We start from the raw sequence: 14983 nt of genomic DNA, 5'->3' as shown, positions 1-14983 counted from the left end.
ATGCCCTGACAGAATCTGTGTCAGGTGGAAGTTGACTTCGCCGTGGCGCCTGTTGACCCACCCAGATAGTTCCGGGATAAGTCGGTGTGTCCACCGACCTTTTGTGGAATTAGACCATGCCCGCTGCCATGTGGTCATCGAGGCCGATCTTGTGGTACTCCGTATGCCTCTAGTTCCTCGTTGGTTGAAGCACTCTACGTCTTCGCTGATGATAATGCCAATAGGCATCATACCTGCTAGGACGCAGATTGCGTCATGTGAAACTGTGCGATACGCACTCGCCACTCTCAAGCACATGAGACGATAGGTGCTTTCCAGCTTGGCTAGATAGCTTTTGGTACCTAACGCCGATGACCACACCGGTCCGCCATACCTAAGTATAGACTGGACCACGTTGGCTAATAGCCTTCGTTTGCTGCCATATACCGCAGAGCTATTAGACATCATACGAGACAATGCCGAAATAGCTGTGGAAGCCTTCTTGCAGGCATAGTCGACGTGGCTCCCGAACTTGAGCTTGTCGTCGACCATGACTCCCAGAAGTTTTAAGGACCGCGTTGACGAAATAGTGCAGTCCCCGACGCTGATCTTTGCTTGCTGTACCGACTTGCGGTTGTTCACCACGATAACCTCCGTTTTATGATGCGCTAGCTCCAGTTTCCTGGATCGCATCCAATCTTCAACAATGCTTATAGAGTGGGCAGCCGTCAACTCAACCTCTCTGATAGATTCACCATAGACTTCCAGGGTGATGTCATCCGCAAAGCCGACAATCACCACCCCTACCGGGAACTTTAGGTTCAACACCTCGTCATACATGACGTTCCACAACACCGGGCCCAGTATGGAACCTTGCGGAACCCCTGCGGTGATTGGAACGCACTTCTGACCCTCCTCCGTGTTGTAGCATAGCACACGATTCTGGAAATAATTTTCCAGGATCCTGCACAGCGACACCGGCACTTGGACGTTCCGAAGCGAGTTGGCTATGGAGTCCCAGCTAGCGCTATTAAACGCATTTCTCACGTCGAGCGTGACAACTGCGCAATAACGAATACCTGTCCTCTTGGGCTGGATTGCCTCCTCGGCTGTCTTAGTGACAGACAAGATGGCATCCACCGTAGATTTGCCTTTTCGGAAGCCGAATTGGTTCCTTGACAGACCGTTTGTACCCTCAGTGTACTGTACGAGTCTGTTAAGGATAACCCTTTCCAGCACCTTGCCGGCAGTATCGAGCAGACAGATCGGCCTATATGACGAGGGGATACCCGGAGGTTTTCCCGGCTTCGGCAATAGGACCAGATTCTGTCGTTTCCATCTGTCCGGGAAGTTGCCAGCTTCCAGGCATCTACTCATTACTGCCCCGAATAATTCGGGAGCCTCCAGAATAGCCGCTTTAAGGGCCATATTCGGGATTCCGTCTGGTCCCGGTGCCTTGCTCACCTTTAGGGATTTAGCGATCTCAATGAGTTCCTCGTTCGTAACCGTCATTTCCTCCCCGACCTCCAAACCACCGTCGCCCACGTTACTTTGGATGTTCGGCCCGGAGACCGACCATCCTACGCTATGGTCTGAGATACTGGAACGTCGGCCGTGGGACGACTCAGCGGCCTGAGGCCAGGGCCTTGGCTCGTGGCGCGGAAAGAGGCCCTCAATGATCCGCTCCAGCATCTCTGGCGATCTCTCTGCGGGTGCCATCACCCCCTTGGCCTTTGCCATTACGATCCTGTAGGCATCACCCCACGGGTTCGCATTGGCACTGGCACATAACCTTTCAAAGCAGGCTCGCTTGCTAGCTATTATCCCACTCTTAAGCGCTGCGCGTGCAGCAACTAGTGCTACTCGACATTCTGCTCTGCCCTCGTCCGAACGAGCTCTTTGCATAATTCTCCTTGCACGAAAGCAGGCTCCGCGGAGTTCCGCAATTTCTTCTGTCCACCAGTAAACCGGTGACCTACCATACCTAGGTCGGCTTCTCCTAAGCATGGTGGCGTCACACGCTCGCGACAGCACCTCAACCAAATAATCAGCGTTCGGATCGGGCATATCGCGATCACCGCACTCTCTTCGGATCGCTTCCACAAATACTTCAGGATCGAAGTATGATGTCTTCCACCCACGGGTGGTTGGAGTGTTGGCTCTACCCGCCGCCTGCCGCCTCGTTATCTGACCAACACCATAGCGGACCGCCTGATGGTCACTGTGAGTGTAGCCATTGTCTACCCTCCAGTCTCCTATCAGACCAGGGCTGCCGAATGTCACGTCGATAATAGACTCTGCACCATTCCTGCTGAAGGTACTTGTGGTGCCGACGTTGGCCAGGTCTACGTTGAGCTTTGCCAGAGCCTCAAGCAGAATCCGACCCCTATGGTTCGTGCGACGACTTCCCCACTCAACCGCCCAAGCGTTGAAGTCGCCCGCCACAACCACCGGCCTTAGACCAGTCAGCGCAACTGATACTTGGTCTACCATCCGCGTAAACTGCTCGATCGACCAACTCGGCGGAGCATAACAGCTGCAGTAGAACACTCTACCCACTTTGGCAACCGCAAATCCCTCGTCTGCAGTTGACACAACCTCTTGAACCGGGAACCTGCTTGTCGTCCATATAGCCGCCAACCCGGACCTATCCGAGACCCAGTTACCGTTTCCGGCAGGAATGCGGTATGGGTCCGAGATGATGGCAATGTCCGTCAACGACTCAATAACTGCTTGGTATAACAGCTGCTGGGCCGCATGGCAGTGGTTCAAGTTTAGTTGCGTTACCTGCACTACGCCCGTGTTTTAGTCGCAGGCGCGCCTGCCGGGCACTTTGAGCCTCCTGTTGTGTGCTTAGCGTCCCGTTGGCCTGTACATATCAGGCACTTGGGCGGCGCCGAACAGTCCCTCGCTATATGGCCCGCACCGCCACATCTTCTACACAGGTGGCTTCTGTCAGGCCCCTTACAGCTCCAGGACTTGTGCCCTCGCTCAAAGCACCGGAAGCAAGCCTCCGGCTGCTGGAACACGCTCAGTGGGCATACGGACCATCCCACCTTCAGCTTGGCCGCCTTCAGGGCTGTATTCCCGTCTACCAGTGGAAGTCTTATTGTAGCTACCTGGGTTCCCGCCGGTCCCTTGCGCAGACGAACTGCTTCGGTAGCCACCACCACGTTACATTGCTCCTTGAGAGCTCATGTCAGTTCGACCGCTTTAGTGATCTCGTCCAGGTTTTTAAGCTGGAGAGTCAGCTCAGGCGTCAGTGCGCGGATCTGTATGCCATCACCAAGGACCTTTTCTGCCAGCACTTTGTAGGCAGAACCCTTCTCAGTGGCATCCTTTTTGAGCTCAAGGATCATGTCGCCGGTGCGGGAGCGGCGGATACTCCGCACATCCGCGCCAAGACCCTTCAGCTGCTCGTCCCCTCTCATGGCCTTCAAAACTTCTGCATAGCTCAGCCCCTCAGTTTTGAGGATAAGGGCATCGCCTTTGCTCCTCTTTTTTCTGGCCACTTTCGGTGGAGTTCGATCCTCCTCTTTCTTCCTGGCCTTCTTCTTTTTCACTGTTTCCCACTGATTGTCGGGAGCTAACTGCGTCTTATTATCCTCGGAGGGTTTCACAGTTTGCTTACGATCCTCAGCGATCAAGCGCTTCTTCGGGCCCGTGGGGGTTTCTTCCCCTGGGGACTGCCTTGCACGTTTAGTCGATATCTTATCACTGGACTGCTCCGTAGTCACAAGGGCTACGGTGTGGTCAGTCGTTGACAGGCAGGCATCCGTTTGTACAGACCTCGATACAAACGCCTTTTCTATCACTTTTACTCGCGCTTCGAGTTCGCCGTGTTCCTTCGTCGCAGCACGGATGGTGCCCCGAAGCATGAGCAGGCTTTGTTTCAGGTCCTTCGCTAGGGTGCTGCGGCCTGCCACAAACTCGATAATGGCATCGAGCTGATGAGACGCCGCTACCACTCTCGGTAGCATGTCTCTCTTTCCTTCCACTGCTTTTATTAGCGACGGGCCATTCATCGCTGCGTCCGGCGTAGATGCAGTTGGAGCGACAGGTATGCCGCTTCCCTTTCCGCTTACGCTGGCGCTTCTGCTCGTATCCATCGGCGGAGATCGCTGGATACCACCTCTTGCGAACGGATTATCTAGTCCGTCCGCGCTCACTGAAGTAAAGTTTTTTTGATTTTGATTATTCATATAGAATCCCACGAGTTGAGGGGAAAGAAGAGTCCGCCGCATCAGAGCCCCTCATGATGCGGTAAGGGCTGATTACTGTGGAGGGCGCTCTGGTACTCCACAGGCTCCGTTTGAGGCTGGGTATTTATAGAACCCCCCCCACCATTCATCCCTCGGCACGGGTCGCATGACACCTTGGATTAGGGGTTTATCCATTCTTGTTTTTACTTTTAGCCATGGATAACAGCTATTCAACCATCCTCCTTTTAGGGGCTTTGGACCCTCTGCTCAGGTTCTCAGTATTTTCAGGTTCATCGAACATGCTTCTACCGAGATCCGTCATTTGCAGGCGGAGTTAAAAAAGACGATGTTGCCTGTAGATAGTTAAACAGGGATAACCACTTTAAATAGAGTTTGGAATATTAGCTTCGTAACTCAATTCGAAGTTCCAATATTAGAGTTTCCTATACAATAAAGCTATATATAAATCTTCAGAAGTGTATTCTCAAATAACTTGTTTCATTCTTCTGTGCATTACTTTTAATGATACAAGAATTGTCCCGTTTAGCATAATTTTGATTTTTTTTACATAGGGCGAACAAATTGGGAAAATTTTTCTCTACTTATATAGATTACTTATATAGATTATATAGATTACACTTTTGCTTCGTGCTAAAACAAATACGTAAAATCCAGTTGAAAAATTTAAGTGTAACTGGTTTTGCGCTAAATGAAGCAAAAATAGCTCTTTTTAAGGGGCATAGTACCTTTTACACCATATTTTTTGCCTAATTTCAAAGAATTTTTTCTCGATAACGCGAAAGGCAAATTGAATCGGGTTTTTTGCATTTGAAACATTGCATTTTATACTAATATTTGCAATTTTGTTTTCATAACTCTTCCCCTTGCCCCTACGGCTCCTTGAAGATAGTCGTTCAAAAAAACCATGAATTGCGGTACCATGGATTGGCGCTAGGGGGCTTATCCGAATTGAAAAATTCCAAAACGACATGAAAGAACATTAAATTATCTCGTGTTTGATCCATCCTTTTTTAGAATTCGAACACATAACAAAATGGCGGACATTGAAACATAAAAGTATGGTTTTTAAGCGAAAAAATTGACTTTAAACATTTCTAAAAAATTCAAAAATTACAATATCAAGAAAAGGATGGGTCAAACACTAGATAATTTTGTTGGCTTTCAAACAAAAAAAGAATCATAAGAATTGCTTGAGCCGTTCTTGAGATATTTATGGTACCGACTTTCAAAACCTGGTTTCGAGAAAAACGACGTTGAAGTTTTTACTCGTTGTTTAATCGCTCCAGACATGCGCGGTACAAATAGCTGTAACTTTGTCAATATTTGGAATTCATGCAAATGACTTCAAACACATATGGTCAAAATGTTAAGCTTTCGAAATAATCAATAAAAAAATTTAGGTTTTAGAAAATTGAAAAGGTACTATGCCCCCTTAACAGAAGGCAGTTAGTATCCCTCTTATCTTTTGATCCATCTTATCTTTTAATCAATGATGGTTAAAATTTTTGTACAATACTGAGAATAAATTAAGTTTATATTGTTTTAAGCATAAAACGACATATGTTAGCTAACTAATTAGGAAGACTTTTTAGTTGCAAAAATAGAGGCTACAATGTACAAACACTATGAAGCAACTACGAAAAAGGATGAGTGATAGTTAGTTTTATCAATATAATTAAGTTTTTATTTAGGCTATAAATCAAGCCTACTTTCAATATCCCGTGCTTATAGATTAATTATAAACGGAGATACTATAGTGACAATAAGCAGTTTCAATGAATATACAACGACGAGTTCGTTAGTGGTAGGCAATGATAGCTACCGCCAGTGATGTCTCGGAGCGCAAAACTAGGTCCATTCTAAAATCAATACTAGGTCCATTCAAGATCAAAAAAGGGGGTTAACATTTTTAAGGAATTTGAAGATTTTACTGGTTTTACTGAGCTTTTAAATACCTAAATTGAAATTACACATATTTTAGCATCATTTTAAGAGTATTGTTTTATTTCAAACCAGAAGGGTCCCGGGTAGTAACAGTTTGAAAATGCTCTATGGTGACTGCCAAAACGCTGAAAAACAGCTACTTTTAAATAAGCGGCAATAAAGTGGTTTTGGCTATAATTTTAATTTAATTTTAGTATATTTACGTTCATAAATGATTAAAGATAAACATAAAAGCTAAATACAGTACAAAGACTTGATAATTATATCCTAAAATTCTTATTTAAAAATAGGTCCATTCAAGATTAGAATTCCACTAGGTCCATTTCAAAATCATTTACCCTAATATTTTTTTGGACATTGAACGAATTTAATGATTTGTATAAGTTTCTTTTGACTTCAATATGTAAATGTTAATTCGACTTGCAATATTTAATGCTTTTGTTATGAATATTCGCATAAATGTCCTATGTCATGTTGGTCAAAATAAATTATGACCGCGTAACGGAAATTACAAATTTAAGTTTTTATGTTATTCATGGAGTTGATATTCCGTGTCTAGATCCTATAGAGCTTCTTTAAGGACCATTCACAAATTACGTAACGTACTTATGGGAGCGGGAGTTGTGTAACAACGCATTCCACGTCGTATATCCATTATACAAAATCAAATAAAGGGGGATTAAAAATCATCGGTATCTTGGTTACGTAATATATGAATGTTCATTGCGTTACGAGTGATCGTAACTAGAAACTATCATATTGCTGGTCGATTTCCTTCAGTGAGATTATTTTCTTTTTGGCCTCTTCTATGAGCATTGGGATATACTGAATCCCAAAAAAACTGGCATATTTCCGACTTACCGAAAGCACCTTACACTCTTCAGCTGTGCTTTTAGTATAGCTTGATGCAAAATTAAATGATAACTTGCTTCGTGAAGTTAACGAAACACGAAACTAGTCATCATAAATCAAATATTTTGTTGCCTTATTATTCACTTTAATATAAAAAATGCATGTTAGGCTTCTTTTATTTGAAGTGCTTGTGGGCGTAGCAAACGTTTTACAGACGAAAAAATGGCAATAAATTTGACACCATGTTGTAAGATTTATTTCAAATCACCAAAACAGCAGAAAATCTACATATTAATTTCTAAGGCTTCTTTGACCTGTTGTTAATAAGATTCAATGACTGATAGAGATTAAAAATTGAAGTAACAGATCAAAAATACAATAAATTCGATCGATATTGCGTTGTTGCATGTTACCCCGCTGTTGCAAGTTACCCCGTTTGACGGTAATTAATAACAAATTGAGGTATTATACCTCAATGAGGCATTTGTAAGTCATTCTTTGTAACTTCATAGCTGATTCAGTAATTCATTTGGTATAGTACAAAAATAAAAAATAACTTATTGATAGTATATTGAGGTATCATATCTCATCGAGATATTTATAAGTTATTTTTTTATAAAAATGCGATAACTAATGAATATCAAATTTAGATATGATAGCTGTGTTTGATATTCATTAGGTATGGATGAGGTATTGGCTCCTGCTCGGAATGTCATGTATGTAAATTAAAATCTGGTCAGTGCACATATACATAGCAGATACTTTTAAATGCATTTTTATTGCCGTGATAAGCGTAAGAAAGGAGACACGAAGAGAATGTCTCATTTGCACATTAGACCTTTTGACATGTTGCTCGACATTTGCTGTTTTAATTGGTATTCTTCAAAGAAGTAAAATTCACCCCACATACATTAATGAATTTACTTTCTTGTTATTATCAAGAAAATATTCAAATAGATTCTGAAACTGAGTATAAACTATGGTAGAACACTTTATTTATTGTTTTGAATTGCTTAAAAATTAAATAGAAAATCTCTTAAAAATTAAATAGAAAAGCGTTTATTTCATATGTTCAATCTGTCAAAGCTTCAATATACCTATTTTTATTGTATCTATATGCCTACATTAATAAAATTTTTGTTTTCAGGAGAGTCGATTTGAAATTGACAATATTATGCTTTCCCTACAAGCACCGGTTAATATGAAATCAGATTCGAAAACATATGTTATCCCAAAAAATATTGTAAATTCAGCTCCAGCTGACTATATTCCGGCACCCGTAGCAAATAAATGCATGAATGGTTATGTGCAAGCACCAAGGGCAAAGGTAGGTTACTAGTTTTTGGTTGTTCGATTTAAAGTGTAGGTACCTCAACTTATCTATACAGTAGACTCTCGGAAAAGTTAACTCTCTGAAAAGTTAATTGTTCAGAAAAGTTAAGCGAATATTAGCTCTCATGCAACGCTCTAAAAAGTTAATTTTTGGCTTAACTTTTCTGAGAGTTTAAATTTATTGGTTGTCCAAAGCGTTCATTCACACGCGTGTGTTTCCTTTTATCTTTCTCATTTTTCGGTTTATTATCGCCTTTCCACAACTTAATACAGAGTATCATCATAGCTGGGATTAAATTAAATTCTTGTACCGGACAGTTGTAGTACTAGTTCAATACGGCCACATAGTTGCTTCAGGATTTTTGATAACAAACTGGAAAAGCGGCATCTCAGATTGAATTTTAAATGCAAAAGAAGGAACAGTACAAATCAAAAAATAAGCGCGAACATTGTCAAAACGTTGTCGTAGACTACGAAAAATCAAAAGTAAACTAGAATAACCGACTATTTTAAATTTACTGAAAGGAACTAACTATCATTTCATAAGGATCTTGCTACATATTTCTTTACATTACAACTTCCAGATTCCTAAAAATGTATATCCTGTATCCGAGAATATATTTTTCGCTTTTGTATTTATCATTTTCGATGACTCTTAGGACTACTCAGAAAAGTTAATATTTCGGAAAAGTTAATCGACCCATTCCCCAATCGATTAACTTTTCCGAGAGTCTACTGTACCTATAAAAAAGGATTTCTGTCTGTCTGTCTGTCCGTCCCTATGTTCCTTTTAGAATCGAAAACTACTGAACCGATCGGCGTGAAAATTTGCATGTAGGGGTTTTTGGGGCTACGGAAGGTTCTCTCGATGGCAAAAGACCCCTCCCCCCACTAAGAGGGGGGCAAATCTATGCCTATAAAAATGGATTTCTGTCTGCTCTATGTTCCTTATAGAATCGAAAACTATTGAACCGATCGGAGGGAAAATTTGCATGTAGGGGTTTTTGGTGCCAGGGAAGGTTCTTATGATGGTTAGAGATCCCTTCCCCCACTAAGAGGGGGGCTCCCATACAAATCTATACCTATAAAAACGGATTTCTATCTGTCTGCCCGGTTGTTCCTTATAGAATCGAAAACTACTGAACCGATCGGCGTGAAAATTTGTTTATAGGGATTTTTGGGGCCAGGGAAGGTTCTTATGATGGTTAGAAACCCCTCCTCCCACTAAGAGGGGGGGCTCCCATTCAAATGAAACACAAATTTCTGCATAACTCGAGAATTAATCAAGCAAATGAAACAAAATTTTACATGTGGGTGTTTTTGGAGACAAGAATTTTTTCTATGGTGAATTGAGACCCCTCCCCACTTTAGGCGGGGGGGGGGCTCCCATGCAAATGAAATACCAAATTTCCTCATAACTCGAAAACTAATAAATCAAATGGAACCATATTTTGCATGTGGGTGTTTTTGGAGGCATGATTTTTTTCTATGATGAATTGAGACCCCTTACCTTTTTAGGAGACGGGGGGGGAGGCTCCCATACAAATGAAATACACATTTGCTTATAACTCGAGAACTAATCAAGCAAATGGAACCAAATTTAGCATGTGGGTGTTTTTGTAGGCATTTTTTTTTTGTATGGTGAATTGAGACCCCTCTCCTCTTTAGGAGGAGAATAATGACCTCTCTCCCTTTTAAGAGGGGGGCTTCCATACACACGAAGTACAAATTTCCTCATAACTCGAGAACTAATCAAGCAAATTGAACAAAATTTGACATGCGGGAGATTTTTGAGTCTTGAATTTATTTTATGATAGTTAGAGACCCCTGTGGTAGGGAGATATGGACTCTCATACAAATAAAACAGAAATTTTTGCGTAACTCAAAAACTAATCGAACTCGAGAAATTCGAGACTCTTCCATAACACGTTAGTCAATAACAAGAGCACAGAAACTATCTATAGTAACACTAGATCATTCAGGACGAGACGGCCGCGAGTGTTGCCGGCGACCCGCCGTCGGAAGCGCCGCACACTGTGGGGAGGCAACTCCCCGCAGAAATCACTACTGTCTAGGTTTATTTATTTTCCTAGGTCTACCTGGGTTTCCTGGAACGAGCGACAGCGAGTAAGGAGAGGATCGCGAAATGGTACTTTCCACAAAAAAGTTTTCCGTGAAATGGTACATTCCGCTTAAGGTTTTTCGCAAAATGTTATTCGGCGTAATGTTGTACAATCATGGCGAATATTACTATCCGCTTTCTGGCTATGCAATGAGGGGACAGGGGAGTTGTTTTCTACTTTACTGTGAGGAAAAATTGCAAATTTGTGTATTAAACTACCCATTCCAGGTAACTAATAAGCCTTAACGTAAGCAGCAAATCAGCGTATCTGGCATTTTATACTGCACGCTATTGTATGTTAGCTTTTTGACTGCATAGGTGTTGTAAATTGGCATCCAAAATTGTATTCAAATTCTTCGTGTCGGTAATTAGCTGTAAATTAGCATTGTCAGCACTATAAGAAGGTTATCAGCGTAGCTGTATATTTTGCCAAAATAGCATTTAAGTAGCATTTAAGGCGACTTAAATGCTTATTGGCCTGTATTTGAATAGCATTGGTGATGCTTATTGGTTACCTGGGATGCTTTCATAGCTACGTAACTGCCAAAATGAATCATCAAAGGTTGAACTCCTCAGAAACTTGCAAAACTCGAGATTTTGACAAAGATCATCCGAGATTCATGATTTATGTACAACACAGGTTAATTTGTGGCAATACGAAGTTTGTCGGTTCAGCTAGTATCTACATAAATATGGATTTCTGTCTGTCTGTCTGTATGTTCCTTATAGATTCGAAAACTACTGAACCGTTCGGCGTGAAAATTGGCAAGTAGGAGTTTTTTGGGTCAGGGAAGGTTGTTATGATGGTTAGAGACACCTTCCCCCACTAAGAGGGGGGCTCCCACACAAATGAAGCACACATTTCTGCAGAACTCGAGAATTTATCAAGCAAATGGAACAAAATTTGGCTTGTGGGTGATTTGTAGACAATTTTTTTTATGGTGAATTGAGACCCCTCCCCTCTTTAGAAGGGGAATTATGACCCCTCTCCCCTTTAAGAGGGGGGGGGGCTTCCATACAAATGTGTTAGGGCATGTGATTTAACGGACGAAATAAAAAGCACTTGTACCGTCGAAGTGTGAATCGTTAATGATTTTATTTTTCAATCCAAAAGGCTCTGCAGTTTTACATTTTTACCCTATCGGGAAATCCGGGGCACGATCAGCAGTAATGAACGGTTTATGCAGAAGGCATAAACAGTGGAAAAATAAACAATAATCATCGATCGTTCCTTTCGATATAAGCGGTTCTTAAGTGGGCCACGCAAATCAAATATGCGCTATGCGCTGAGTTGTTCGAAAATGTGACAACAAGCAACGTGTTGTTCCACTTTAACTAGTTTGACAATCTAAGCAGAAAAACGCCAAGTAAGGAAACAATTTATAATAGAACGGAAATGGACCAAGGGTTGCCTCTATGAAAACATGCAAGAATGTTGCATGGTAAAGAAATAGCTAAATCAATGATTCCAATGCGCAACCGCGACACCTCCCCCCAAAGGAAAAATGATGCATCTACGCGAAATCATTTTGAGTAAAAATCATGCTCCAGAAATCCTCACAATATGTCGGATACATCTTATGATTATCCCTTGATAATTGATACACTTGTGTAGTTTCCTTAATATAGTAATAAAATTGAAATCATTCGTTATTGTTATAAATCTGTTGTATAATATTGAATTATGATTGTCAGTAGAAATAAAACACTTATAATTCTTACTAGCTGACCCGACAAACTTCGTATTGCCACAAATTAAACTGTGTTGTACATAAATCGTGAATCTCGGATGACCTTTGTCACAATCTTGAGTTTTGCAAGTTTCTGGGGAGTTCATGGGTGTTCTAATACACCTTTCCTCACAGTAAAATATAAAATAACTCCCCCCATTGCTTAGCCTGATAAAATAAAACGGATAGCATTTAAATATTCGCCATCATTACAAACCATTTTGCCGAATACCATTTTGCGGAACACCAATTCTCGGTTAACTATAACGCGGAATAGAGTTTCGCAGAATACCATTTCGTGAAAAACCTTACGCGGGAAGTACCATTTCACAGAAAATCTTTTCGTAGAAAGTACCATTTCGCAGGGGTGACCCAACTGAAGGAAAGTAATAGAGGTCAGTAGATCTAGGAACATAAAAAACCTAGATAGAGGCGGGGCCTGCCCCCCGCAGTGGCCGGTGCTTCCGACGGCAGGTCGCCGGCAACACTCGCGGCCTGTGGCCGTCTCGCGATGAATTATTAAATGTTACTATTGATAGTTTTTGGTGGTCTTGTTATTGAATTCAGTGGACACTCGTCCGCATGTTCAACCTGTACATAGGACAGGCAAACAAAATTCAGCCCGACAAAATTTCGTTTGCACCGACGCATGTGCAATGCAATACGAATTTAGTTTAGTTACGAAGCTGTTGAGCAAACCGTTCAACACGACATTTGAACGTTGCTTTAGAGATCTCAATGCACAAGCATACCAACACATTATTCCTGGTATTAACTCTTGATACTGAATTAGTACCAGGGACAATGTGTTGGTACGAAGGAGATAAAAAGAGAATGTGACACAGCTTTTATTCGAAAGCGCGGGCGCTTTATTGTCTCGTTCATCTTCAGCATTGAACAACTTACTACCACATATCCCTATGGCCTGCGCTTTGATTCCATATTTTATTTAGTTAGAAAGCTAATGAGCAAAACGTTCAACACTGATATGGAGTAAGAAGGAAACTTCCGAAGAAGTTCTGCCTTAATAATGCAAGAGCTCCGCAATTGCAGAGCAGATGCGCTGAACTTTCAGGTTCACAGTTACAAAAGTGGCAAGTGTCGGATGATACCTTGCCGATATTCTTTAAATGATAAAGAGCGGAGCTGGGTCCTGTTAGGAGTCTCGTGATCGTGCGTAGTTCAATGTTAAATTACTACAAGTTAAATGGAGTAGTTTTTTAGCTATTGCAGGGTTTGGGTAGATAAACTGTTTGGCTTGTCTACAACCCTGTGTTTGATTCCAACGGGATGCTATTTCTAGCTTTTCCCATGTCATCAGTTCGCCTTTCACGGCGGATGTGGAGGTGCCCAGAAACGGTTCAGGACCAATAAATTGCTGAGCTGATCCTTGTCTTGCTAGGTTGTCAGCAAATTCAATGCCCTCGATTCCGCAGTGACCGGGCACCCAAAGTAATAAAACTTTGTTTTGGCGGGAGAGTTCCCGCAATGCTGCACTCCCAAACTAATTTGGACACGGATTTGGCGGACTTGAGTGCCAGTAGTGCTGCTTAGATGTCTGTGAAGATACCGATTTTCTCATGTCTGTGCTTTCGTTTCAAACATATTGTTGCACAGATGTATATTGCTGCATATACTTCTGCTTGAAAAACTGTGGGCCACTTTCCTAACGAGATAGTTTCCCTGAAGCCGGGTCCGTAGACTCCGGAGCCTGTGCAGGCCCCCATTTTTGAACCATCTGTAAAAAACAGCTAGTTCCAGATGGAAGATCGGGCCCTCCATTATTCCACATTGAGCGATCTGTTTCAATCACCTCATATGGAACGTCCATATTGGGCCTGGCTTCCATGCAGTCAGAGACTGAAGTTACTAAGAGTGTCAGATTGAATTCCCGAAGTATGCGAAGATGACTGATTTGGTCGTCTTCGAGTATAATTTTACTTCTTTGCAACCGTAGTGCGCCGAGCTCTGCTTTCTTCTTCACATGAAGATGCAAAGGCAGTAAGCATAGCATTGCCTCCATGGTTGCAGTCAGAGTTGCCATTTTGAAATCTGTGTTTGCAGTTTAAAAATCTGTGAAAATCTGTAAAACTATCGAAAAAAATCTGTTACTAAATCTGTGATACATAATTATGCTTCCATGAAGAAAAATTAGCATTTTAATGTTTTTGAACAATATGGTTCATTCTATATCATCCATACGCTTCGTGAATTTTGTTTTAGATGCGCAGTAATTTCGGTTTTGCAACTTTACCTCCCGATTTTTTGTGCCATTTCGCTTCCAGTGATAAAATTGATAAACTTTTCTTCAACATGTAGCATATCTGTGAAAATCTGTGATTTTCAAAAATATCTGTCATCTGTGATCACAGATTCTGTGCTTTAAAATGACGAAAAAATCTGTGATTTTACAGAAAAACCTGTGAAAATGGTAACCCTGGTTGCAGTAGGCGTTGTACGCATGTCACTGGTAACTGTAAGACAGGCCAGGTGCTGAACTTTGTTTAGTATGGCTTGGGCTGTCACCTCATTCACTTTTGGCCATCATACAATTTCAGCATGGGTTATTCTAGGCCGTGCCAATAGTAGTATATGACCAAAAGGCTAGTTGAAGTTTCAATCCCCAGGTTTTGCCAAACAGTGACCTGCATGCCCAGATAGCCGAAGTTGCTTTCTTAAGTAGTAGTACTAGGGGAAAGCCACCATCATTTCAAGGACTTGCCAATGTATGTGGGTAGAATTACAGTAGATCCAAATTTGATTATCAAATGAATTTCACACTAATGCTGTTACAGAAGGGC

At 42.0% G+C, this 14983-nt stretch overlaps 1 protein-coding gene across 3 annotated transcripts in view; it reads left to right on the top strand.

Moving 5' to 3' along the window:
- Positions 1–14983, top strand: part of LOC128738215 (cytokine receptor-like) — a 357136-nt gene that overhangs the window by 325146 nt on the left and 17007 nt on the right. For all 3 annotated transcript variants that reach the window (XM_053833187.1, XM_053833189.1, XM_053833188.1), the window contains one exon: positions 8146–8325. In XM_053833187.1, coding sequence (XP_053689162.1) covers positions 8146–8325 — 180 coding nt within the window. The remainder of the gene's footprint in view (positions 1–8145; positions 8326–14983) is intronic.

The sequence above is a fragment of the Sabethes cyaneus genome, chromosome 2 (genome assembly GCF_943734655.1).
Source record: "Sabethes cyaneus chromosome 2, idSabCyanKW18_F2, whole genome shotgun sequence".
NCBI classification, from domain to species: domain Eukaryota; kingdom Metazoa; phylum Arthropoda; class Insecta; order Diptera; family Culicidae; genus Sabethes; species Sabethes cyaneus.
Note: the sequence above shows the minus strand (reverse complement) of the source record. Positions and strands in the feature narration are given on the sequence as shown.